The 27941-nt window shown below is 37.8% G+C and overlaps 2 protein-coding genes across 2 annotated transcripts in view; both read left to right on the forward strand.

The window, feature by feature from the left end:
- The window catches only part of TRAPPC10 (trafficking protein particle complex 10), a 42476-nt gene extending 33575 nt beyond the window's left edge, over positions 1–8901 (forward strand). The window contains exons 17-23 of the mRNA XM_030456185.1: positions 504–733; positions 1872–1972; positions 2400–2526; positions 3345–3515; positions 5194–5371; positions 5823–6017; positions 6818–8901. Coding sequence (XP_030312045.1) covers positions 504–733; positions 1872–1972; positions 2400–2526; positions 3345–3515; positions 5194–5371; positions 5823–6017; positions 6818–7056 — 1241 coding nt within the window. The 3' untranslated portion in view covers positions 7057–8901. The remainder of the gene's footprint in view (positions 1–503; positions 734–1871; positions 1973–2399; positions 2527–3344; positions 3516–5193; positions 5372–5822; positions 6018–6817) is intronic.
- A 367-nt stretch (positions 8902–9268) lies between these two features.
- On the forward strand, positions 9269–26448 carry PWP2 (PWP2 small subunit processome component). The gene is made up of 21 exons (XM_008500348.2): positions 9269–9339; positions 9440–9552; positions 10149–10243; positions 10627–10726; positions 11807–11950; positions 12408–12543; positions 13042–13262; positions 14712–14855; positions 15616–15686; positions 16375–16511; positions 17473–17621; positions 18216–18363; positions 19530–19680; positions 20014–20194; positions 21188–21335; positions 22130–22238; positions 22729–22794; positions 23154–23372; positions 24912–25062; positions 25478–25552; positions 25723–26448. Exons 1-21 carry the CDS (start codon positions 9322–9324, stop codon positions 25880–25882), a joined length of 2736 nt encoding a protein of 911 aa, XP_008498570.1. The 5' UTR covers positions 9269–9321; the 3' UTR covers positions 25883–26448.
- The last annotated feature ends 1493 nt before the right edge of the window (positions 26449–27941 follow it).

The raw sequence follows: 27941 nt of genomic DNA on the forward strand, positions 1-27941 counted from the left end.
CTGAAAATTCAGTAATCCTGAAGTAAACCTGTGCTTGCAGTATTAAGAATACTGATGCTGTCTTTTTCAGTAGTCATTATTAAGAACAATTCTAGGGACTTGCAGTTGAGTATTTGAGTGCAAGAAGGGCCTTAAACTTTCACCCTCAAAGTAGTAGGATGAATTTTTCAGCAAATATAGTTGGACAACTTTTACTTTCATTGATGTAACTCGTTAGGGATGGTGAAACTGTTCCTGAGGTGAGCATCTGTCATGATTTCCAAGTGAATCACGGTGATCTTTAGTTAGTATGTGGACTCTATTTTAACAAGACCATTTTTATTGTGAAGTAGTTGTAAACAGGTTTTTGCATGGCGCTCAATGGAAATATGGGGCGTTTTCTTTGGCCAATGTTTAATTTAAACAGATCAGTTTCATTACATAGTTATGGATTAAAATGAAAACCAGGAAGGGATGAATGGGTTCTAAATCTACTTCTTTCTCTCCTTTCTGCTCAACTATAGAAAAGATTTCAGAATCATTATTAAGGATTCAGTCTTCTGAGAAGATCACAAGCATCAGTTTGCCAGTGGCTCCTGCATATCATGTGATTGAATTTGAACTAGAAGTCATGTATTTGCCATCAGCTACAGAGTCTGCAGTGGAGAAGGAAAATACTATAAATAAAGAAGTTCACAGAAAAAAAAGAGAGAAGCAGAAACAAGACAACTGCATGGCTACTGTTGACCAAAAAGTAAGATGTAATTTTAGGGTTTTATTAATAGATCTGTTTGATCACAGGGCCACAAGCTTCACAAAATAGAAATGCTGATGATGGGGACACATGCACCTGCTTGCGTTGAACTAATTTTTCCTTAAAAAAACCTGCATGCAAAAATCATAGCAAATGTTATAAATGTGAAGAAAGCATAAATGTAAGCAGAAATATACATTATGCTTACTGCAGTGCCAGCAGTTCCACTAGTATGAACCTGAGTTTTAGTGTTCTTACAGTCGCAGTTTATACAGGATGAAAGTTACTTGCCTTTGTAAAAGGTGGCATGGTGGTCTTTAAATTCTCCCATCTGACTCATAGGAAGGATATTTCTTCCACTTTCAAAGAATCTGTATAATATGTTGAGGTACTTAACACTGCAGTGTTTCAAGATCTCACATTGTTTAGTTGGAGGTAACGTTTCCTTTTCATTTTCACTATGAAGGGTGAATAAAATCAGTAGTACAGAAAGAAGCTCTTCAGCTGCTAGCAAAATGATTTCGAAACCATCACCTTTCACAGTGTTACTCCTTGTTACATAGCAGCAAACTTGGTCAATATTATCCTTGTGTGGGAAGGGCTGGGAAAAAGGAATAGCTATAGTCCAGCATTGCTTGAAATGACCTCGTGTGACAAAACATATAATTTTTTTTCAAGCTTACTTCAATTTAAAACAAAGGCACATTAAATTTTCTTTAAAATATTTTGAGCTTGTATTTAATATTTAAAATTCCATAAAGACGTTTCAGTAACAGGTCCTACAGCAATTTTTGATATTGACCTTTTGCCCAATTATTGTATTAGGATATTTTTTATATTGTTAATGTCCTTTTCCCTTTTTTCTTTTCTGTTCCCATTCCTTTATTTGTAGTCTTCAGAACCAGATGTGTCAGTTTCCACAGGAAAGGCTTCTTTGAGATCACACTCACAGGACAACAAAACCCTAATATTTTGTCATACTGATTTTTTTTAATGATTGTTTTTTCTTCTTCCCCTTCTGGATGCATTAGATGTAGACACTTACTGAGAAAAGCTTTACTTAGAAGGGAGAAGAAATGCAAAATTGTTATGCCAAAGACCATTACAAATTAAGAACTTTTTTCCCTTTTTCCTTTAGGTAACCATTGATTGTCCTTGGTCGATCTACTCCACTATTATTGCATTAACATTCTGCTTACCTTTTAATGCCAAGCATTCCTTATTGTCAGCTGGCAAACGGTAATGTACTCATTCAGTAGTTTACTGTTTCTTTCTTACAAGATATGGAATTAGAGTTTGCTAAGTCATAGCAGCCTTTTTTTTCAATTGGGTTTTTGGTATCTTTGGAGCTTATGCATTTACTCTGGTGTTACTTCAAAACAGTAAAGCAAATTTTTAAATTTAGCTATTTTGGAAGTAAGACCACAAGATAAACCAAGAGTAACCTATTTCTGTGTAGTTATTTGGTTTTGTTCAATATGAAAGATGCTGTTTTACAGCCTTGTTTCTACAGACTTTTAAGTATTAAAGAAAAGATTGAAAGAAACAAATACACTTACCATTCTGTTTTTGCTTGAGCTGTGCACTTTGAAAATAATCTTAAGGACATGTGCTTTTTTCAGTGTAACTATTGAGCTTTTGTTGAACAAACTGTCATGTTTTTCAGGAAATATGTGCAAGTCTGTGTACAGAATTTGTCAGAACTCTGTTTCCAGCTTTCAAACAACAGCCTAAAAAATTTTGCAGAGTGTACAGATTTGCAGCTGGTACCTCTGAACCTTGAATCTCAGCAGGTAAAGATTCACATGGTGGCTTATGAGCTCATTGGCAGGACAGGTAGATGCAAGATCTTGTTAGTGAAATTATTAGCAGTGCTGGACATAGATTGTAAGCCAGGCTGATAGAACGTGTTAGGTTATACCCTTGTAGTCCTGTGAATAACTGAAGGCATTTACACCCATAGATCTCTGATTAAATTCTAGAACTTGCAAAGATTTAGAAGAGTTTCCAAACTTGTCCATTTGCCTCATGCAAAGCACTGTAAACTTGCTTGAACAACAGCTATACAAATGCAGTAACAGTAGATCATTGTTAACATTTAATTTGTTGATCTTATAGCTCCAATATGTCATTATGTTTTAAGAAAAAAAACCTCTTAGAGACTGAGACCAGTTAAATACAGCTGTAAAACAGTCCCCTTGAAGTTTCACCCTTGTCTGAACATGATATTAAGTTGGTCATTGTTGGTGAATGGTCATCTCAGGTGAACTTAGTCCAGGAAAAGTATATACAAAAATTATTAATATCCTTATTATAGTTTGACATTGGATAAAAAATTTTCACGTATACTTGATTGTGTAGTGTTCCCTTTTGGAACATTGATTCTGACAGTGCAGCCTATCCCTTGTTTTAACTAGATGTGGATTGTTAAAAAAAAATCCACCATTAGTTATTTTGGTTGTATATTTTCTCTAATGATTTCCTTAACATTAAGCAGGTAAATTTTTCTTGTAAACTGTATTAATGTCAGGACAGAAAAACTTACGGATGTGCATTTCCACCTCTTTCTGAGAGGAAGTCAGGAGCTAATACTGTAAATGTTTTCTTTCAGGTCATATACAGTAAGCAATCAATATTCTTTGTATGGGAATTGAAGTGGACAAAAGAGCATCCTCTCTCCTTGCAGTGCCTGTTTTCAGTCAGCTTTCGTCCAGCTACCTCTGAAGAACAGTCTTTCACCCTGAAGCCGTTCACCTATGAATTCCAAGTGGAAAATTTTTTTGTAAGTACTTTAAAAAGTATAGATCATAGAACCCTAGAATTGGCTGGGTTGGAAGGGACCTCAGAGATCATCAAGTCCAACCCTTGAACCACCGTTGTGGTTGCTAGACCATGGCACTGAGTGCCACATCCAGTCTCTTTTTAAATATCTCCAGGGATGGAGAATCCACTACTTCCCTGGGCAGCCCATTCCAATGCCTGATCACCCTCTCCGTAAGAAATTCTTTCTAATATCCAACCTAAACTTCCCCTGGCACAACTTAAGACCGTGTCCTCTTGTCTTGCTGAGAGTTGCCTGGCAAAAGAGCCCAACCCCCCCCGGCTACACCCTCCTTTCAGGGAGTTGTAGAGAGCAATGAATGTTAACTGATAACAGATGAATGTTAACTGAATATAGCTTCCTAATCTATGGAAAGGGAAAATCAAGAAATACGAAAAACTTCTGTTCATGTAATGAAATTGATACATACTTTAGAATTATTGGAAAGTCAGCTTGTTCAACATTAGAACTGAAGCCTGATATGATAGTGTGTAATCATATACTTGCCACTGGGATTGGGGGTAGGAAAGAAAACCATAACACTTGTGCAAGTGTCCATGATTTTTTTTTTTCTTCTGGTTTTCCCTTCCTGGGCTTGTGCTGGGGAGACCGACTTTAGATTACTGAGCTTCTCTTTCTCTGCTGGCTTAAGACCACACTCTTCAAAGCAAACTGCAGTTTCAAAAAAATCTTTGCTTTTGAAAGCATTTGAGTTGGTTGTTTTTTGTTGTTTGTTTTTTTGGTTTTTTTTAGTTCTTGAGATGAGCTCATCTAATAAAATATTTAGGGTTTTCTAGGTCGTTAACTTAAATTATTCTTTTCCTTTATGGACGAACATTTTATTCCTTTGGTCAGCTAGGAAGCTTATAGACTATATATGCCTTCCTCTTAGAGAAATTCAACAATATTTTATTTCGTCTCAGAATTCACTGATGTTCTACCCTTTTTTGATACTTGGGTAAAAAGTAGCAATGTGAGAAGGCTCTTGTTTTATTAAATACTTTTTTCTGTGTTCAGTGTTGCTATTTTTTCCACCTGTTTATACCTACTGGCATTGACCAATATTTTGGATATTTGTTTATTTACCAGCATGTAACTAGCATTTGTTGGCAGCTGTATCAGCATCTTTTTGGAGTCTTAAAAGAGGACCAATTGCATTAAACAGTGGGTGATTTTTGGTAGAAATTTCATTTTGTTATGATTAAAAATTACCACTTTGGTAATTTGGGTGCTGTTATTCTGGAGACTGATGGTAAGAGTGATGAAGTACTTCTCCTGTATTGCTCAGAATTTGAGTGATGTATCTGTAAAATGAGGTGCCAAGAAACTAGTAAAAATTTGTATAAGATTGGAATCCATTTAGGAGCACTGAAAGGCTGAATTAAAACACAGAAGTGGAGGGGGAAATGGTGTGTTCACTGCTGGTATTCACAAAAATAGAATCAAACTTGGTGTACGTATTTTTTCAACTGAGCAAGTCAATGAAATGAACGTTACATATAATTGAATTTTCATTGAAAAGATTTAATGGATGTCAAATGTAAAGTTAATTCTGCACTGTATCAATTGTCCAGTTCAGTTTAAACACAAATAAAACACCCCTTTTTTCTTGGTAACAGCACTGTTTTCTTTCTGACAGACATTGTATCATGTGAAAACCGAAATTTTTCCACCACTGGGGGCAGAATATTGTAAAACAGGCTCACTCTGCTCTTTAGAGGTGTCAATCACCCGACTTGCTGACCTCTCAGAGGTTGACAGAGATGAAGCATTAACAGAATCAGACGGATATTGCACAACAAAACTCATGTATGAAGGTAAGAATGTTTTTCTTATGCTTATTGACAAAATTCCTCAGTAGTTCTGTCTTGATAATGACTTCTCCCAGACTTCCTATGCCATGTAGTCTTCTACTGTGAGTGTGGCTGCTCAATAATGCATTTTTCATTTTGCTAGACTGAGAATACTGTTTTTGTTTGTTAATCTGTTTTCAAGTGGACTGTTAATGCTGTTTAGACTGAATGGACTGTTTAGACTGAATGGATACTTGCTCGAGTCCAAACTATGGTCTCTTATGTGTAGGGCTGTTAGGGCTGTTTCCTTACCTTCCACTCTTCATACATAAAAGCTGGTGGTCTTTTCAATATTGCTAAAATACTGATTTTAAAAGTGCTCTAAAATTATACTGAGGGTTCTCCTTTTTTTTTTTTCTTTTTTTTTTTTTTTAAAAAAGATCTTTATTATAGTGTTTGCTCTTCATTCTTGCAGTTGTTGACAACAGTAGTAACTGGGCAGTGTGTGGAAAAAGTTCTGGAGTGATATCTATGCCTGTAGCAGCTCGAGCAACTCACAAAGTCCACATGGAAGTGATGCCGCTGTTTGCTGGATACCTCCCTTTTCCTGATGTCAGATTGTTTAAATACCTCCCTCACCATTCCGCTCACTCCATGCAGCTTGATGCTGGTAAAGCTATCTTAACTGCATAGTTACTTACAAAAATTATTCTGCTTCTCCTGTATTCCTATGTAAAGAGAAAAGCAAAGTGTGTTGAACAAGTACTCTTAGGCATCTTTGTTATTTACCTTCACTCACCGTTCTGATTTGAAACTTATAAAACATTGCTTTAATGGAAACTTTGAGTTCAAGTTGCAGCCTTAATTGGTGAGAAGGAATAATGAATGCATTTTTTCTTATATTAATTTTAAAGATTATAGTGCAAATTAGTTGACACTGGATTTATAATCCTGTATATTACTGCAGTAGTATGTCTGCAAACTGCACATTTACTGTGTGTCCATTAGCTTTGAATTTTTTCCCCGTTTTTTTTGAAAGGATTAAATAGAAATAAAAAGAACTGAAAATTTGTGGTATATAGATCAGGTGAATAGCTTAAAATATCACAGCCACCTAGAGTATCTGTACTGTTGAGTAGTCCCAGAGCTGTAGGGAGATTTAACTCATGCGAGCACCTTACCACTTGTTAGCAGTGCTCCAGGAACTGCCAGTCTGCACCCTTCTAGTTGTGACAAGCCTGAGGCAATGAGACTTAATTTTCCTTAGAAAACAGTAGAATTCACTCTGTTACATCTGCTGCTGGCCAAAAGTGTGCACAGACTGCTGCCTCAGCAGAGATAATCTGCAACTGGTAGCATGTGGTAAGTTAACTGCTCATCTGAGCTGTGATAAAAATTTTAAGTTGTTTAATCACTCTGTAGAATGAAACCATGGGGTTTTGTTTTGGTTTTTTTGTTTTTTTTAAACAGATAGCTGGATTGAAAATGATAACCTCTCCGTGGACAAGAATGTGGATGATCAAGCTGACAGCAGCAGCATCAGGAGCAGAGGCAGCCTGCATTCTGCAGCCAGTGGGGAACACAAAGGTTTGCCGATGCCCCGCCTGCAATCCTTCTCATCGGGTCAGGTCTTCAACTGCAGCACGGGTATGCAAATCCTTGTCATTCCCAGCAAGGATGACCATGTCCTGGAAGTCAACATCACGTGACAGCTCGGTATGGAAGCAAGGAAAACAAAACCCCATTAGAAACTGGATATGAAAGCACTTTAAAGGATTATGACCTGATTTAGTCTTCGTTGTAACATTCTAACTCCAAGGAGACCTATGGCACTCAAGGTGTACCGGCCATGGAAGCACCAGACAATTGTATCAATTTAAATGTACAGTGAAGCTTGTGTCAGCTAGTTTATATTGCCACTGTAGTAATTTTTGTGTAAGCTACTGGGTTTTCTTCCTTCAGCCACATCTTGCATCACAACACGGGGCAAAAGAATAAAAAAATCCAGATATTTGGACGACGTTTTTATTTCTGTCTGGCAGCTGAGAAATTTGTTTCATGCTTCCTACGAATTTTAGAATTTGGAGTTGGATTATATGGTTATCCAAATCTTGGATTTTTATGTGTAATTTACAGGCTTTTCCACACCTGTGCCAGCAGCACAACAGAGCATACAGCAGCACATTCACTGGTGGCTTTTTGGTTTTGTTTGTTGCTTTTTGTTGTTTTGTTTTGTTTGATCATCGTTAATTCCTGCCATTGCAATTTCATATTAAACCTCCATTGTTTGCATACTTGGATGCATGGAAGAGCTACTGCTCTCAACAATCTTAACTGAACAAAATTCCTTAATTTTTTTGAGGCTTTCTCCTTCACAGAGTAGACACTGTGATGTCACATATTACATGATTTTTTCGGGGTGGGGGCTGGGTCATCCTCTTGCATAGTTCTTACCAAAGAAAGATACTGATAGAATTTAATAATAAATTATTTGGCTTCTTGAGTTCCCAGGTTAATTTCTTTTATTACCATTTCTAAGTGGCTTGGTTTGCTGCCCCAATTTTTAAATTGAGGCAAAAATTTCAAGATGATATAATACTTGAACAGTCAACCTTTCATCATAAAGGCTTAGTGTAATTATTACTGATTAGAGGCCAGACTTCCACATTCGTGATGGAGGAAAGAGGTTGGTTTGATATAGGAAAGCTTGCAGATGTAGAATAATTGTGAAGCAAAGTTAAAACATGTAACTTAAAGAATTTCACTATTTATATCTGAAATGTAAATACAAAAAATGTAAAAAAAAAAAAAAAAAGTGTAATTTTTGTGAATGTTGCAAATCCACCTGTGACTGGAAAAATTACAACTCCTTCTGATGTCCTGCTTCTGATATTGAAACTTGTGCATTTAATGTGAGAATGACCTTTTCTACTTGCAGATCTGTAATGGTGCATTGTCAACAGGCTCCACAGAGGAAAACTGTCCCGTATTGAATATTTGTCAGTAAAGCTAAAGTTGAGGAACTGCTCATTAGACAAACCCGTTATTGTTACTTTTTTTCAAAACTCAGGTTCTGCTAAATTGTAAAGGGAGTGAGGGGAAAAGAAAGCCCCAAATCCCAAAAAGAATTACAATTAAGCTGAAAAATTAATAGGTACCATGCACTGGTCTAAACTTTTTTTTTTTTTTTTTTTTTTTTTTTTAAACCAGTTTATCTAAATAGATGTATGAATAGACCTGCTAGCTGAAAATGTTATTGTTATGCATTTTCTTTCTGTGAAGGAATGCCCTTTCTCTGTGGAAATCATACCCTTTTGTTCTGGATAAAACCCAAAGCATCATTTAGTGTGAATGACTGCTGGGCTTTTTTTGACTGGAAAAGGTAACAAGTTAGTGACTTTGACACTGCAGGTATTATAATTAATTCCATTTCCATGGTTTGCTATTAAATCATTTTCCACATTGTTCTGTAATATACCGTTAAACACATTGTACTAAGATTGTTTAATGAAATTGTAAGCGTTACAGTTCTAAATACACGTTTTAAAAAGAAATCCCAAGTCTCTTGCTGCCGTGACTCCGCGTTATTTTGAAGGAGGGACCGCTCCGTCCCCTTTAGCCAAACCTACTTGAACGGAACGATATTTTCCTAACTTTTAAGGAGGGGACCCACTGCTGTCACCACTTTCTGGACCGGAGCCGCTGCGGGGCTCTTGGTGCCCCCGCCTCGGAGCCGATCCTGACGAGAGGGGAGCGGGAGCCATGGCGCTGCCTGCGCTGAGAGAAGAAGGGGAGCCCACTGGTACCGAAGGGGCTGCATCACCAGACCCCCCCCGGTACCGCCTGAGGGGAGAGACAGCTCACCCCGGAGTGGGTCGGTACCGGCTCCTCCCCGGGCGCATGCGCGGGGTCGTGGTTCCGGGCCGCGCTGTTCCGGCACCGCCTCCACGCGGTCTCCGTGTGCGGGCGCCGCCATGAAGTTCGCGTACAGGGTGAGCGCCCGGCGGCTTTCGGTTTCCTCCCTACCCCCAGGTCCTTCTACCTCCCACGCCGTTAACCTCTCCCCTCTGCCTCTTCTTCTCCCCTGTGCAGTTCTCCGGCCTGCTGGGCACCGTGTACCGGCGCGGGAACCTCAGCTTCACCCGTGATGGCAACTCCCTCATCAGCCCCGTCGGGAATAGGATCTCCGTTTTCGACTTGAAGAAGTAAGCGTACCCCTGAGTCTACCCTTCCCTTCCTTTTCCTTCCCTTCCCTTCCCTCGCCTCCCTCCCTCCCGGCTCCGGCTTCCCTCCACCACATGGTTGTTGTTGGTTTTGGGGTGTTTTTGGGGGGATGGGCTGATGCTGAAGGGAGCCTGACCCGCAACCGGGTCGGTCTTGTGTGTGTCGAGGGGGAACGGCGTTCCCTCCTTCCCTCCCTCCGTGCACCGTCGGCTCCCGCAGTCGGTGGTGTGGGGTGGGTGCGGAGTTGCCGCTGGCGTGGGCTGGGGTTCTCGAGGATGAGTGTAAAATCCCCAGGGAAGTATCTGGTTTAATGTTACGAGGTAGAAGCCTGGGCTGTCACCTGACTTTTCCTGTAGAGTTGCGATTGATGCTGGTCCTGCCGTTGTTCTGGGCAGGAATCCCTTATATATAAGTGATGCTTATAGGATTGTGACAGCTTAAGAAAGTCGTGGGAGGGTTTGCATCAAAGTGGACTGAGTAGCTTTAATGTAGGTATGAGTCTGTATTTCATTGCTACCAAAGAGGACTTATTTCTGTGCCCTTGTACACAGTTAATACAATAAACTTTTTCTTGCAGTAATAAGTGTGAGACATACCCGTTGGCTACACGGCTTAACATTGTGTGCGTGGGGCTCTCTCCAGATGGAAACCTTGCCATTCTCATTGATGAAGGTACTTGCATAAAGGAGGTGGTTGTTTTATAAAAGGATGAAATAAAGATGCAGCCTTAAGAAGAGAAAGTCAGTATTGTTAGGTATTCAACCCTAGATCACAAGTGCTCTGTTTTTAAAATTATGTTAGAATAATTGGGGAAGTTATGCTTACTCAGAAAACTTTAAAACAATTTATTTGCAGAATTTAGGTTGTGTCTTGAAATTTTGATTGTATTTTTCTTTTTAATAATATTAAGCACACTGTCTTGGAAAGTTTCTGAGGAGTTAGTTTTTCCTTCCCTCCCACCCCCTCTTCATATAAGGAAAGAAACTAAGCTTGCATAGGGTTGTCATTTCTTTGGAAACTCACTGATTTCCATATCCCTTTTTCTGCCCTTACAGGTGGAGCTGCCCTACTTGTCAGTTTGGTTGGGAAATGTGTGATACATCAGTTTTACTTTCACAAGCCAGTTCACAGTGTCAGCTTTTCCCCTGATGGCAAGTAAGTAAAATGTGCATGCTTTATAACAGAACCCAGAAATTACTCCAGAAGATAGTTGTAATTATGAAAGCAGTCTGACCAATTTGGGAATGATACTTGTTGATTAATGTAGGGGAGATTTTAAGCTTATAAGGGTCACTTTATCTGTAAGTTGAGAGGGGAAGAAGAGAGGAAAAGCAAAGCCTGGGAAACAGACACCCTTCAGCACCTCATTGTCCTTGTAGTGTGGGACCCAAAACTGAACATAGGATTCAAGGTGTGGCCTCACCAGTGCTGAGTACAGGGAGATCACTTAGAATCATAGAATTGGCTGGGTTGGAAGGGACCTCAGAGATCATCGAGTCCAACCCTTAAGCTTCTGTTCTGCTGGCCACATTATGTCAGGATGCTGTTGGCCTTCTTGGCTACCTGGTCACACTGCTGGCTCATATTCAGCTGTATATTGACCAGCACCCCCAGGTCCTTTTCTGCTGAGCAGTCTTCCAGCCACTCCTCCCCAAGCCTGTAGTGTTGCCTGGCATTGTAGCAACCAAAATGCAGGCCCTGGCACTTGGCCTTGTTCAGCCTCATACAGTTGGCCTTGGCCTATTGATCCGACCAGTCCATATCCCCCTGCAGAATTTTCCTATCCTCAAGCAGATCAACACTTCCACCCAACCTGGTGTTGTCTGCAAACCTGCTGAGAAAGCACTCAGTCCCCTCACCTAGATAATTTATAAAGATACTGAACAAGGCGGGCCCCCAAACTGAGTCCTGAGGGACTAAGGACGTGAAGAATAGTTGAAATAGAATTTTTGAGTGTTTGAACCTTTTCCTGCTTTGTGAAAATCAGAGAATAAATATCATTACTTAGCTTAAGTAAGGTTTCCCATCTTATAATGTGTGAGGTTTACCTGCATTCATGAAGTTGGGAAATAATAACAACCTGCAACTTTCTGGTTTTAAGTTAAAAACAATCGCATCAGTAACACTGAGACCTTCTTTATGCTGTTTTGGTTTGTTGTATTGCAGTCTGCACTGAAAAATTGTCTGCTTCAACAGCTTTGCGTGCAATTATACTTTTTTGCCCCCATATGGCAGGAAATTTGTGATTACAAAGGACAATCTTGCTTACCTGTACCATGCTCCTGGGAAGAAACGAGAATTTAATGCGTTTGTTCTGGACAAAACTTACTATGGTCCATATGATGAAACAACTTGTATCGACTGGACTGATGATTCCAAGTGAGTTGTTCAACTAAAGCACTGCCTGCCTGCTCACATTATTAACATTTATGTGCATGCTGCCATCCATTTTCCTTGCTCTAGAGTATTGCACTAGCTTTAAAAATTATTTTTGGCTCTTCTGTTTCTCATCTTACCTTGATTTAAAAAATACTACAACTAAGCAGACTAAAAAGTGTAAGATACGTGTATATTGGGGATCAACAGCACGTTCTTTCTTAAAAATGCATAGTTACTGGTAACAGGAGCGTATCTCAGGAATGTGAGCGTGGTTCGCTTTTTAAATATATTTAAGCTCATCTACTTTTGCTAGAGTTGCCAATCTCAGTTTACAACTCTGTTGTGCATAAAAATTACTTTCAAAGTGGTGACCAATGTCTTCTTGTTCAGAATGTCCTCCCCCAATTAAGAGTTTTGCAAACCAGTGTTCTAATTTAAATTGCATTTTCTTTTGTAGGTGTTTTGCAGTAGGGAGCAAGGACATGTCTACGTGGGTGTTTGGAGCAGAACGATGGGCAAACTTGATCTACTACTCACTTGGAGGGCATAAAGATGTAATTGTAGCCTGCTTTTTTGAAGAAAACAGTCTAGATGTATGTATAATCACACAACATTCTTAAATTGTATTATTAAAATAGTTGAAGCAGAATCATCTGTGTAGATAAAGATACTGAGTATTTTGATAATATCTCAGAATTTAGAAAATGTGTAAGTAAAATGTCTCTTGACTCCTACTATGGGAACATTTGAAGTAGTAAATTTCTGACAGAAAGTAAATTATTTTAAAGTGCTCATCCAAAAAGCTTTAGTTATTAAATATGAAAAAGAATTCGTGGTAAATCCATCAGGTAATCAGATTGCCTTTGGTCTTTTCAAAATTTCTCTGTGGGCAGGTAAAGTAAATAACCAGTTTCTCAGAACAAGTAAATTTTCCAGGTCAAAGCACCTTGAATTTTAGAAGTCTTAGTAATATGTTATCCCAGTGATAGAATGCATACATGCTAACCCTTCTGCAATTCTGTGTTTGTAACAAGACAGCAGAATACAAAATGTAACTATCATTGTTGTTTGTTTGTGTGTCTGTATTCTAGCTGTACACAATTAGCCAGGATGCAGCTCTCTGTGTATGGCAGTGTGATACAGAGCTCGATGGTTTGAAGCCCATGCCCCCTAAAGATGCAGTTAGGGAAGAGGACTCAGAAAAAACTGATGAAGAGCTTCCTGAAGAGCCAAAGGGTGAAGAAATACATGGAAAAGCCAATCCCAATGAACGAGAGACTAGAGGCAAGGTTAAATATTCACGTGTAGCAAAGTAAGTGATTTTTCAGTTTTCCAAAGGCAGAGTTGTTATGTGTAGTTGCTACATTTTTTTTTAATTTTCTTTCAAAGCAGTATAGAACTGTTTTAAGGATTTAAGTAATTTATTAAAAATCTCATTTTGAATTGTTTAAGTAAAATACTTGTCATATCTTGACTATATGAAGTATACGCTTCACCTTCAGAATAACAAGTCAATGTAATTTTAATAATATAACAAATACTGATTTCTAGTATACTTTTCAGTGTTTGAAACTCAGAAGTGTAAGGGTTTTTTTAATAGAGTATTTTATAAGTACATGTAAAGGAGAAGAAATAGGTTGACTTCAAGAGGTGACAGCAAAGTTTGATAGATAGTCATCCTCTAGATAGTCATCTTCTTTAATAAGCTACTTGGGAGTTGCTGTGGAGGGACTCTTTGTAAGGGCAGGAAGTGATAGGATGAGGAGAAGTGGCTTTAAAATAGAAAAGGCTAAATTTAGATCAGACATTATGAACAAATTCTTCTCTGTGAGGGTGGTGAGACACTGGCAAGGGTTGCCCAGGGAAGTTGTGGCTGCCCCATCCCTGGTAGTGTTCAAGGCCAGGTTGGATGGGGCTGTGAGCAACCTGGTCTGGTGGGAGGTGTCCCTGCCCATGCAGGGGAGTTGGAACTGGGTGATCTTTAAGGTCCCTTCTAAACCAAACCATTCTTTGATTCTGTGCCTTCTTGAAGGATCTCTGTGTCTGTCCATGTCAAAGGAGATGGGGCTTACAGAGAATATTCCATTTTTAAGGTAGTTGCAGCATTTATTTAGCTTGGCTTGAAGGAGGATAGCGTTCATACGCAATCTCTTGTCAGTGGATCAAGAGAGATGGGTTGCATGTAGGGGTCCATTTGAAACACCTGACATCAGGCTTCTGCTCACAGTCTTGCTGATTGCAAAAGAAGGATAAAGTACTCCACCCCAACCCTGGCTGGGATTAGCTTCCAGGTATATCACTTCCAGACTGAAGGAATTAGGAGTGTACCAACTATAAGATAATGTTCAGGCATATAGTAATATATAGATATATATCACTGTTGCTTCAATTCCTTCCTCTGTAAGAGGACACATGTACAGAAATATAACCAGTGAATTTATGAGTTATCCATATTATTAGCCTTAGATGATCAAAAAGAAATGCACAGTGCATTCCGAGGTTAACTTTTAAACCCTTTCATTGCATGGGATCAGGTATCACTTCTGATGATCAGATAGTAGCAGTTGTAACCATTGAGGACAAGAATTAGTTTTCACTACCTATTTAAATTGCATATATGTAGCGACTTCTGGAACTGCTGTTTGTTAGTTTTTACATAGGATACCTTTATCAAAATACTTGACCTGTACTGAAATGCAGCTATAGCAGCATGCTTTTCTTTTGCATTCAGTCTGCTTTTTTCTCATTTCTCTGATGCTAGATATTTTTTCAATAAAGAGGGAGATTTTAATAACCTGACATCCGCTGCTTATCACAAGAAAACACACCTTCTAGTCACTGGTTTTGCCTCTGGTGTCTTTCACCTCCATGAGCTTCCAGATTTCAACCTGATTCACTCCTTGAGGTGAGCTATGGAGTTGCGGTTGGGTTTTGGTTTGGTTTGGGGTTTTTTGTATGGTTTTGACAGAGGCAGGGATAATGTTTTGATGGGAAGGCTTGGTTTGTTTGACTGAGTACTCACCACTTTTAGTGGTGATGGATGAATAATGAGAGTATAGAAATCTTAAATGTGATTATCTGTTTAGTACTGTAGTTTCTAGAAAGGAAGAATCACAGTTATATATACTCTACAACTCAATTCCACAGCTTATTATGGAAAAGTGAGGTCTGAATAAAGAACTCTTGAGTAATTTGTTGTTGGCTATAGGTTTCTTTCGTGCTTTGAACTTTATGTTGTAGAAAATTCAGATGGTATCTGGAAAAAAAAAAGTTCTGTGTATGTAAAACTATCTGTGAATTTTATCCTGAGTTGAGAAATTGAAACCTAATTATTTTCCGTTGCTGTATGACGTTAGCTAAAGAACTCATAACTTGGCTGTACCAAAAAATAGGAGATTTTTTTGCATGTAGGGAGTTTTACTCTGTGGTGGCAAGTGTGTCTCTGTGTTGTCAGTGCTCCCTCTTTTTATTCCAAATAAGGCAGTTTGGTGGTTTTGAGTATAATAAAGAAAAGAATTTGTATGCTACTTTTGATGTTACAGTGGTAGAGAAATTTAGTAAAGTAACCAAAGAACTTGCTTGAATAGAGGAAATAAATCCTAGATTTTAAGTTTATCACACAAGGCTTGAAAATTAAGGTTTGTTGATAAATTCTCTTATTTCAGTATTTCAGACCAAAGGATAGCTTCTATTTCTATTAACTGTACTGGTGACTGGATTGCCTTTGGATGTTCAGGTTTGTAATTTTTTGCTTTTTTGGTCTGTGCTAATGGAAGAATGAGAAATGCAAGGGTATGCAAGGTTATATTTCTCTCTTCTTGACTCCAATTGTTAAAGTTCTGTTAATTTGAAGTCTCTTAGTTTTCTTTCCAGCTGATTTATTTAAAAAAATGAAATTAAGAAGATACCATCTCATTTTTTATGGGAAAGCCTAACGTTATCTTGGGTGTTCACAGTGTAGTGACTATTAAGGCCAATTGCCAGTCAGATAGTTTACTGTCTTCCACACAAAAACTCACTGTTCAGTCTTTACATTTCTGTTGCTATTTTGGATACATAATTTTGGTTTGCATTATATACTTTAGATTTAAAAATAAAATTATTAATTGACATAAAAATGAAAATACAGTTTTTGTCCTGGAAAACTTTCGGCTGTTTATCAGCATGCACTTAATTGTTACCAAAGCTGGTTTAAAGCATTGATGTTGTAGTACTGAGGATGTTGAACCAAGTAACAGCTCCTTATTTTCAAAGAAAATTGCTTTGAACTTATAAAATGAAAAGAGCCTTTACTAGAATAGATATGTGCGTAGTGCAACCTATCTGCCTAGCTTATTTTTTTTTTAAACATTTCATGTAATTAGGTGGTTTGTGGCCCATAATTGTATTTGTACTTCTGGTTAATTCTTTTCTCATGCTTACAGGTTTGGGTCAGCTCCTGGTGTGGGAGTGGCAAAGCGAATCCTATGTGCTGAAGCAGCAGGGGCATTTCAACAGCATGGTTTCATTAGGGTATTCTCCAGATGGACAATACATAGTAACTGGAGGGGAGGATGGGAAAGTAAGTGAAGCAGTATCACTGAAATATGAATGTAGTAATATGTAGTAAGCAGCTTGACTTTCCATTTTATGTAGAAAGCTTTGTTATTGTAACTGATACATATTTTTCTTACTATAAAGTAGTAACTTTTTTGTCCTCACTTTCTTTAAATGTTTAGCTTTTTCTCTCTAATGCATATATATTTTGATCTATTATTACTGATATCCTCCGCAAATTGCATCGCTTATGCTTTTGGGTACAGGTACTTTTTTTTTAAGGTGCTTTGTAGTATATTCTCACGATCTCTTGGCATCTAAATGGGACAAAGATAGTATCTTATTTCCTATAAAAACTTCTGAACATCAGAAAAAAGACCTGCCACTACACAGTTTCTGCCATTCACCTCTACTGGCTGAGATTGTAGGAATTCAGATTTTTTTGCTGGTTGCATGTGTGTGTGTGGTTGCACTTGGTGATCTGAGGTCCTTTCCACCCACAATGATTCTGTGATTCAGATTCAAAATTGCTCAAACCCCCAAAGGCTCAAACTGCAGATACTTAAACACATAACATTTTAAAAATAAAAAAATAAAAATTTGAAATGCCATCTCAATTGTAAATTTTGGAATGGCTTTACAGTTGGTTTTGAATTTGACACTTGTCTCGTCCCTGGACAGTGCAAAGCTTGGAGCCTGAGATGCTCACCAAATGCTAACTCTTGTCTTGAAAACTAACTTTGTTTCAGTTTTGTTTTTCTTTCTTCACTTGAAGAGTTTCATGCTATATATATGTCTTTAAGTGTTTAATGATAAGCTGTGGCCTGTTTGTGTCTTTGCACAGGATTTCTTACTGATGGTATTGAAGGTCTTTTATGCCATCACAGTGTTACAGGACTAACTTTACTCTTCTGCTGTCTTACTCTTAGATTCTTTCTGAACTGATGATGGAGATGCTAAGAAGGGTTTTCTTGTCTCTTTTGCAGGTGAAAGTGTGGAACACTTCAAGCAGCTTTTGTTTTGTAACTTTTACAGAACATACCAGTGGTGTTACTGCTGTAACTTTTACTTCCAATGGTTATGTCATTTTGAGTGCTTCCTTAGATGGAACAGTGCGTGCCTTTGATCTACACAGGTCAGTATAGAGCTTTTGGACTTTGTCTTTCATCCTCTAAAAACCAGTAAACTGTTGATTGCTTGTTTCATCTTGAAATTGCACAATTATGAGTACCACTTTATTGATTTTTGATTAAGCCTTTGATTCAAGTTTAGGTAGTAATTAGGAATCCTGTGACTTCATCCAGTTTCTGTGAAGAAAGTTCTGGAAGAATTTTTCTCAGAGAAGCTGGAAATCCAGTAAAGTCATGGTCTGGCTCTGCTACTCAAATGGGGGGAAGGCTCCTGTCTAACAGAATGTTTGCAATAATTTTAGTGGTTGAGCCATTATATTATAACTGGGTACAGAACTGGATGTGTAAACAAGCCTGTGATTTCTCAGGAGTGGACATATGTAATACAAGAAAGCTCTTCTGTTTTGAGTATTTTTAGCCATTATTTCTGCAGAGTTGCTAATACCTTTTTTGAATCATGGAATCATGGTGAGGTACTGCACGAATATTTTTTTCTCTAGATAGCTTAGAAACTATAATTGAATCCTTTTTTAAAATGCATTTGTAAAACGTATGTTTAAATCCACCTAAAAAGTTTTCTGAATTTATATTTACAACAGGTACCGCAATTTCCGTACCTTTACTTCCCCACGACCAAGTCAGTTCTCTTGTTTAGCAGTGGACTCCAGTGGTGAAATTGTGTCAGCTGGTTCCCAGGATTCCTTCGAAATATTCATCTGGTCAATGCAGAGTGGGAGGCTGCTAGATGTAAGGATCTACCCTATTGAGTTTGAGTTTAATACATAATCTAGGTTGTGGTGATACTAAGTAGCACTGGGATTAATCGGAGGGCTCTAGTGCAACCTGAAGTATTTTTTTGTATTTGAATTCAAGAACTGGAGCTACACCTCCATCTTACTGTGCAGTTTTTGATGGATAGCATGGAGGCTATCCTGGATTTATGTGGGAAATAGTTTTTGAGCAATAAGCACTTGCCAGCAGATGAAGTAACAAAGCTAACACGTGGGCATGAGAGTCTTACCTCCTGTACTTGTTCAGAGATATTCTTTCCTACATGTTTTCTGTCTTTAATGAAGAAATTGTCAGTGGTCTGCTGAGATCGATACAGATTTTGTGAACAGTTTTGCTGAAGCAGGGGCATGGTTTCTGTTGTACAGGGTTTTACTGCAGAGCAAGAAACTTAAGTGCCCACTGTCTTGCTACTAATGGGAAATGCAATCTCTTCAGAGTAGAAATAGAGCAGATAAAGGAGGGACAATACTTCCAAACAAATGAAGCTCATTTGCTATTTTCAGTTTTTAAGCATTATGTACATCTTGTACAAGTAGATGAATTTGATGATTCATGTATTTAATTTGGCATAGCTGTTGAATACAGATCACTATAGTAACCCAGCATATCCTTTGAGTAACTCCTCAACTCCTCCAGACTCCTGATTCCTCCAGAGCTTTGAGTTTGGTGTCTTTCCTTGCTTTCTTCTGAGAAGAGTAAGAGCTCTGTGCTATAAAAATCTGTATTACTCTTATTCATAGTTGTTGTTAGGTTTTCAGCTGTAGGGCATACTGAACTCTAAAGAGCAATGACTTGCTTTTTCAGTTGTTCTGATGGTTCTGGTAAAGACTGGTGGGGGGAAGCACAGCATATTCTCAAGTCTTGATCTCTAGGGAGACTAAATATGTGCATAAGAGTGGCTGTGGATGCCTGTGCAATGCTAGCATTTTGTGATTATTTTTTTAGAAACTTCTGAAAATGAAACGTTAAGAATCACTGGTATGGATTGTGCCAAAAAGTGGCCTCAGGCGTGTGTGGGCAAGTTAGTCATTACAAGTTCCTACATATAGGCTTTACTGAATGCAGACTACCTATATTTCAGTCTCTTTCACCTAATTCCATTTTATTTTTTCTTTTATTAGGTCTTATCAGGTCATGAGGGCCCCATCAGCAGTTTGTCCTTTAACCCGATGAAATGTGTCCTAGCTAGTGCTTCTTGGGATAAAACTGTCAAGCTATGGGATATGTTAGACAGCTGGAGAACTAAGGAGACACTAATACTGAACTCGGATGGTAACCTTTATTTCCTCTTATGTCAGATATAAAAGTACTACAAAAAATATTTCAAGAATCAGGAACAGAATGTGTCAAAAACAGACTTATTCTTGGTGATGAAACCCAAAAGTTCAGGAAGTTCTCTGTAATACTTAGTTAATAGTGCTAAAAGCATTTTTTATTAAATACAAGCTCTTTTTATAATCAGCTATGTTGTCCAGAGAGAAAGCACAGTCATGCTTGTTACTCTTAAGGTTTTTCTGGTAGTTGAGATAACCCAGAAAAATATAGGGTGTTTTCTTAGAAAAAGATCTGACTGCATCCTTTAACTCTTAATTAAATTCTTTGCAGTTCTTGTTGTTGCTTTCCGTCCTGATGGCAAGGAACTTGCAGTTGCTGCTTTGAATGGACAGATAACATTTTGGGATCATGAAAATGCAGTGCAGACTGGCTCGATTGAGGGAAGGCATGATCTTCAGATGGGAAGGAAGGAGCTTGATAAAATAACTGCCAAACAAGCAGCCAAGGGAAAGTAAGTGAATGGTGTTGGGGTGAAAAGAGGGTGCCACACTGGCTGTTGCTTTTGAATGGAATCTCCCTTTCATTTTAGTGTTAAGGTTTCAGAGTGCATCAGCTGTAAAACCATTTTGATGCTGATAATGGATTTTAAAAGACTGCCCAACTTGACATCTGGATAGATCCTTTTTGTCTTTTGCCATGTTCACCCACTGATCATGACCATTCTGAGTATCTTTTCTTTTTCATTAGTAGTAAGTTTGGGTTGCCAGAATAATGTTAAACTTCGTGTGACAAGTTGTAGTAGGTTTTTAAGTGGGATATCTTGTTATGTGGGTACTACCACTGTTATGTGGTAGTACATACTACACAGTGTGTAAATATACTGTGGTAGAATACTTATTAATTACGGACTTTTTTTTTTTTAAAACAGTAAATATGTTGGGGTTTTTATTACATTTAACTATGCATATGCAGTAATGTTTAAAGGCAAGTTGAATTTTTGTTCTGTCAAAAGTTTTAATGTGGAAATCAAACATTTCAGTCCTCTTTTTTCTGTGAAGCCCACTTTTTTTTCTCTTCAGTGTTACTCCCCCCTCAAAACAAAACAAAAAAGAAAAAGACAGCTTATTGGGAAAAAACCCAAACTTTTTTTTTTTTGGGGGGGGTGATGAGCTCTTAGCTGTCTCCTTAAAACATGCCATGACATTTTTTTCTCTAGTGCTTCTGATCATTCTTAGTGTTGTGTAGGTTGAGAGCTCATTCATTGAGCTTTTGACTTAAAATCAGAAGTATGGAAGTACTTTAGAAAGCTTTGGAAGTTCTAAATTATTTGTGTACCATGGTAAAGCACCAAGTATTTGTTTGTGGTAAACTGTTTTGTGTTTTGAGTTCATATTGTGTGAAGACCCATACTTTATCCATGGAATGGTCTGTGTCTTCACACTGTACTCATGTCTTTTAGCTCAGCTGTGGCAGTGGAATTACCTACTTTCTTTTTCTTTCATAGATCTTTTACTACTCTGTGTTACTCGGCAGATGGTCAGTCTATTTTGGCAGGTGGATTGTCAAAATTTGTCTGCATATATAATGTCAAGGAACAGATTCTTATGAAAAAATTTGAAATCTCATGCAACTTCTCTTTAGATGCCATGGAGGTATGTGACCACAGGAGTCAGGTTTTTTTATTTCCCTGTCCCAAAGACATTGGTTTTGATGTAAGATCTCATTTAAGAGGGATTCATGAATGTTTTGTTAAGTATGGGTTCATATTCTTGGTTTTGTGTAGGAGGGTGTTAGGGAAATATTTCTCAAAAAACAAAAATAATCCTTGGTGTCCTGTGGTCAGATTTTAGTGTGTTTTTAGTGAATAAGCAGAACACTTCGCCATAATTAAGGGAGCTGTCACTTAAAATTGAAGAGAAAATATGAAAATTTAAAAGATGAATATTATTGTACTGTGCCAGCTTTCCCTGTGTGTCAGCAAAGAAATGATGGATTTTATTGTGGGCACAGGAATATCACTGACCATTGCCAAATTACTGCCCAATGCAAAATTTCTTTAAAAGTAAAGTGAACAATGAAAAGCATCAGGACAAAATTCCAGTAACATATCTTAACATCCCCTTACCTGGAAGAAGAATGATTGTTCCAGTGTTTGTCTTCCTGTATTTGACTGTGGGTTTAAATAAATCTCTCTAGTAATGGTTTGTGAAGCAGGTTTCATATCTCTGCTGCCCTCTGTTGTGCTAGGGTCGCTCAACATGTGGCTCAAAAGGACAGAAATGAGCCTGCTGGAAAAAAATCCTGGAGGGGATGGTGGATTAAAAATGGGGGTAAAGACAGAAAAATAATTGTTAGATAACCCCTGAAAGTTGTGGAGGATTTGCATCTAATACACGTGTTTGAGAGGAGATTGAATGAAGTGAATGGAGCTTACATGTTTTTCTAGGAGTACTTGGATCGAAGAAAAATGACAGAATTTGGCAGCCTGGCTCTGATTGATGAAGGGGGTGGAGGTGATGATGGTGTAGCTATTCCTCTTCCTGGGGTAAAAAGAGGTATGGTTTTTGGCTTTGCTTTTTTGTTACTAGTTTTGTGGGGACCAAAATGCTTGATGTAGAGTCAGTCCAGGATGAGAAGGGTTTTAATTACTCAGCTCAGTTTTAAAGTTAGGGTTACTTGACTGTTCTGTAGCCAGAGATCTTTTACAGAAGTGTTCATCTGTTGGGTGGTGGGTCCTTTTGCATAATAGAAGCAACGGGAAGCAGAAGGTACTATGGCCTCTTGAGTATGGAACCCATACTGAACCCAAATGAACAGTCCTGTGTTCATCTTCAAAAAGCAATTTTCAGTCCCACCACTTAGTTTAGGTTTTAGATCTCTTGAACATGGACTGTCCCTTACTTACCCTGTGTTTAACTGCCAAGTTTTGGCATGTTTTGTGTTGATTGATACTAGCACATTGCTAGCACCACTAGCACATGGTTGCTAGCAATTGATAGCTAGGCCATGAACTTTTGGTAAATCACTTCTAAACTTCTTTTATAGGTGACCTGAGTTACCGGCACTTTAAACCAGAAATAAGAGTGACCTGCGTTCGATTCTCTCCTACAGGTGAGTATTGACAATTAATATAGGATTACTTTATTCCACATAAAATGAGCAGAGGCATAGGGCATTGGAAGAGTAATACCAATGTACATATGCCTTGGAGATGATCGTTTTAGATGTTACATACAATGCTGCTAGATCTGTAGTCTAGTTTCCCATGCAGTGGATAGTAAGGACACTTAAGTGTATATCACCATCAGCTGGTATTTTTACAAGTATTGACATTGCTGACAGATTGATCAATGACGTGGTTTTCAGTCTTACCCACTTCTTGTAAGCAAAGAAAAGTCATATTCCTATCCTAACTTTACTTTTTCCATCCTAAAAACCCCTGCTTTAGTGTTAAATTTTGCTACTTCTAGGACGAAGCTGGGCAGCCACCACCACAGAGGGTCTTCTTGTCTATTCCCTGGACTCTGGGCTAATTTTTGATCCTTTTGAGCTGGATATCGATGTCACACCCAACAATATACGTAAAACACTGCGTCAGAAGGAATACACTATGGCTATCATCATGGCCTTCAAGCTGAATGAAAAGAAATTAATTCAGGAGGTCATGGAGGCTGTACCTAGCAATGAAGGTAAGTGGATCTTCCATGAAATTTGAGCTGGTGGTTAGCAGAGGTGCATAAGCCAACTAAGTGGAAGTGCAAAGGGCAGAATTCAGCTCAGGGCAGGAGGAGTTGTAACATTGACACTGAAGAACTTTCTTCAGTAGCTGAAGACTAAAGAGCATGGGATTGTTTTCTGTAAAAAAAAAAAAAAGTAGGCTTCTTGATGTTAACTTGTTTTCATTTTACTGCATGCTCATCTAGTAACTTTTGAACATGGAATTTGACCAGATTTGGATTGACAAGTAAAGCTTTTGGGTGTCAGTTCTCAGGAACAGCTGATGTTAGAGAGGCACAGCAAGTTTAATAGTAGTTTTTAGCATGCCTCTGTGATGAAGGCCTTCAGCCTGCTTGATAACTAATGTGCACATACATTAGCTAGATGTATGGTAGACTTGACCTTAAAAATAAACTTTCAATACTGTATTTTACTTATATTCATATCTCAACTACCAGTTCTGTCGCAGTAATGCTGAAGTATATTTTCTTACCTTTACCTCTGTGTTGTTGCCTCAGTAAAAAAGTATTTATTTCACTTCAGTGTTTCCCACCTAACAATAAAGGTTCTTTTTATCTATTCAAACCATGCTCTAGTCCAAAATCAGATGAGTTGCAAGCCAACTGGTTTGTAGGGTTTTCTTACCTTATTCTTTAGGCAGCAAGCCTTAATTGTGTGTCAGGGTAAATCACCTATGTTGGCATAACAGTGCTTGCCTCTTACAAAACTCAGTTTTCTTTTACCTTAAATTAATCAAAACACCATATACAGAGGCAAAACTGAATAAGTAGACAGGTTCCAAAACCCCAGAGATAGAGCATGAGACATGGAAGTTACAGGTGTTGTAATCCACTGTTAACAGAATAAACATGTGCCTTTAATGTTTTTTTAAAAGTGAAAAACTTTTTTTCACATTTTTGGATATGATAGCCAGTTGGGTGGCAGCAGAGAAGAATTGGTTATTTTTGATGGAATTTTTTATATTATGAAGTCATCTTAATTACATGTGATATTAGATTGAATGCTTAAAAATCATGCTGCTTCGTACTGCATGGTTGCTAGCAGCATTCAGACACTTCCTCTGTGAGCAGGTGACTTTGCTGTCTTTCCAAGTATCCCTCATTTCCTCCAATTGTTATGCCTCATTAGTTCCACTAAATACAGGAATTTGTATGAAGTGAGAAGCAAGAAGACTTGAATGAAGTTACACCAAGAGAGGAGGAAAGGGTGGAAGTAAAAGTTCTGAAGTAGAGCTGGTGGGGAGAATATTGTGGTAGGAGGAATAACATGAGGAGGGGGCAGTTCTTCCTTTTACATATATTAGTTATTGGAAGGCTCAAAAAGGAACAATCTGTGTCCTGATAAGACTGGTGCTGCACCTCGAAATACAGTATTCTATAGCAAATACTAGCTAAGATGGTGCTTTCTTCTCCTTCCCTATCTGCTTCCCTGTGGTCTCTTTCATGTTACCCCAAATGGGTAACATGGGGCTTTTTTTTCTCTTTGCACAGTTGATGTTGTTTGTTCGTCGCTCCCAGACCTGTACGTAGAGAAAGTGTTGGAGTTTCTGGCCTCTGCCTTTGAAATATCTTGTCATTTAGAGTTCTATCTTATTTGGGCTCATAAATTGCTCATGCTGCATGGACAGAAACTGAAAACAAGGTGAGATCTTGTGAAAGTCAAAAAGCTGACAGGCATTTTAAAATACCTGTCAGTTGGATGTTTTTAATAAAGTTACTCTGACATTCTACATAAATGCATATACAACAATTAAAACTAATTAATTTACATTTATTACATGTACATTCAATAAATACTACATATTTGTGTTTTTAATTACACTTATTAGTTTTTATTATTTATCAAACTTACAAAATAATATAACTTAATTTAATACAGCTTATTTAATAACAAGTGTATATGATAGAATTGGAACGGATAATAGGAGTTGTGGAAATGAATTGCAAAAACATTATTTTCAAATATTACAGGTAAAATCACATCTTTTTCTTACCCTGTAATGCATAAAATTTCAAGAGTGATAGGTTTTTGTCAAATGATGTTTTCTCTGTTCAAGGTCAGTGAAGATGCTCCCGGTGATTCAGTTCCTTCAAAAAAGCATCCAACGTCATTTTGAAGATGTTTCCAAACTGTATGTATTGTTAGATTTAAAAGTTTACATCAAAACACTGCACAAAAGAGGAGTAATATGGGGGGTGATAGCGTGGTATTAGGACTTTCATGATGGTCTTCTTGTAGAGATGTTTTTATTTTAGGAGAAAAATGGAACCTTGTGTCTAACATGTTACTGTTTTTTTACAGCTGTGAGTGGAATATCTACAATATTAAATACGCCTTGGCCATCTCACAGCAGCGGGGTGTGAAACGTCTGGCAGAGGAAGCATCAGGAGATGAAGACAAGTTGGATTCTGACAGTGACTGTCTCATGCAAGAAGTTCATAAGGACAGTCTTAGTTCCTAGTTACTCTAGTGGGAGAGAGAAAACGTAAGACAAAATACTTTCATGCAGTGGTATTCACTGAGAATGAGTGGCCCTCATAGTGGCAAATTTAAACTTTTTAACTGTGGGTGGATTTATATGGGAATTATAGAAGTGGGGAAAGTGTAGGATAGGCAAAATGCCATCCAAGCTGCATTTGGTGTACTCTTTGGCTGTAGCAACTTGACAGGTGTGATTTCTTGAGTCATTAATTTCTTTTTTTATTGTTCCTGATTTTAAGTAAGACAGAAATGTATTCTTACATCAGTGAAGTTAGAATTACAACTGGAAGGAATGCATTCTTTATTAAAAATGTATCGTACATAAACTAAGTGTTGTGAGTTATTTGCAATTCAGTCTTTGTAATGGGTTCTTTTTTTTTAATCCTTTTAAAAGTAGTTCTTAATTGGAGGTCTACATACTGCTCTGAACTTGTTTTAAATGTTGTTTTAGTTGATTTGAATACACACATATTACTGGGATGCTGTTAGGAATAAGCAGACTCATTTTTCTGAGTTTTGCAACTCCCAAACTGGATGAAGTTTCAATAATTGAGAATAAATTATATACCCATATATATAAATTATAAATAAATATATATTTATATTATTATATATAATAAACATGTTTATATTATTATTATATAATATATAACATATTTATACTATATATATTTATATTATAAATATTATATTTATATTATTATATATAATAAATTATAAATAAATTATATACCCATATATATATATAAATTTCTGCAGAAATTTAATTTGAGATACTGTAGTAAAAATTTGGAAATTTCCAACTCAGTAATCTAACCTGAACTTTAAGAAAACATGTTACAAATGTTTACTTTTGTCATGAAAGCCCATGTCAAATTGTTGGGGTTTTTTAAATGTTTTATTAGTATATGAAAGCCTCAAAATATTGCATTCCTTGCTTTTGTGAATTGGCATGAGAACTGGTTTGTGACAGCAGCAAGGTCCTGAATAAAACTGTATCTGTGCCTCTGGTGGCTTTCAAGCCACATGTTGAAAGGGCTTTGCTAATGGGGGTACTGCAGATATTACTAATGAGCCAGCACTGATTTTTTTTTTCCCAGCATATTCTGTTCATTTGGATTTGTTTTCTGGTCTCTTTCCACTCCTGGAAGAGAGGAGAGGTATGAATATTAAAAACTACTGTAGGAAAAGCGAAGTTAAAAATACACAGCAGACATAGAATCTGTTTGTAGAATTCCAGTACAGAAAAGGAAGATGAACTGCTGTTTAAACAAAACCTAGCAGTGTTTTGTTTTGTTCTCTTATGGTAAAGCATTTTGAAATATCTTCAGTTGCTGGTGCCCCCTTGTCTCCCTAACATTTTCTTGATTGTGCCAGTGTTGCAGGGGCACATAGGTGTGAAGGAGTAGTTGAGTGGGCTGGAGTGTTATCTGTGGAATATGCTCTAATACTGTGTTGGATACCCCTCTGCTACCACCTCTGACCCTGCCAGGAAGGAGGGTTTCTGACCCAAATAAAAGGGAGGCGTAGGTAGGGAAGATGCAGCACAGAAAGAAGAGAAAAATCTGTCTTGGAATCCTTGTAAAACTGAAGTGCTTAAGCTAGCATGATTGTGTTACCTGACATGTTACAGTTTTCATGTCTTAATCCATTTTACTACTTTCTACATCCATATTGTCTTTGTGTGCTGTTTTTTTAAATTCCATATTCTTTTCCCAAACTATATGACCCATAGCAGACAGGCTGTAATAATTCTGCAACTGTCACAATAAAAGCCTTGTGCTCTGTAGAATAGGAATTGTGCTGTTTTATGAAGTCAGCTGACTTGATTGATGGTTTTTGGTTGGATGATTTTAGGTTGAACATAAGAAAGAATTTCTTTATGGAGAGAGTGATCAGGCATTGGAATGGGCTGCCCAGGGAAGTAGTGGATTCTCCATCCCTGGAGATATTTCAAAAGAGACTGGATGTGGCACTCAGTGCCATGGTCTGGTAACTGCAGCAGTAGTCGACCAAGGGTTGGACTTGATGATCTCTGA

Source organism: Calypte anna, chromosome 1, assembly GCF_003957555.1.
Source record: "Calypte anna isolate BGI_N300 chromosome 1, bCalAnn1_v1.p, whole genome shotgun sequence".
NCBI lineage: Eukaryota > Metazoa > Chordata > Aves > Apodiformes > Trochilidae > Calypte > Calypte anna.

What these genes read in the sequence shown, in the direction of transcription:
- PWP2 (XM_008500348.2), top strand. An exon ending in TCTTCCTGGGGTAAAAAGAG is followed by an intron (nt 22,239 to 22,728) that starts GTATGGTTTTTG and finishes CTTCTTTTATAG; the next exon opens with GTGACCTGAGTTACCGGCAC. An exon ending in CGTTCGATTCTCTCCTACAG is followed by an intron (nt 22,795 to 23,153) that starts GTGAGTATTGAC and finishes TGCTACTTCTAG; the next exon opens with GACGAAGCTGGGCAGCCACC.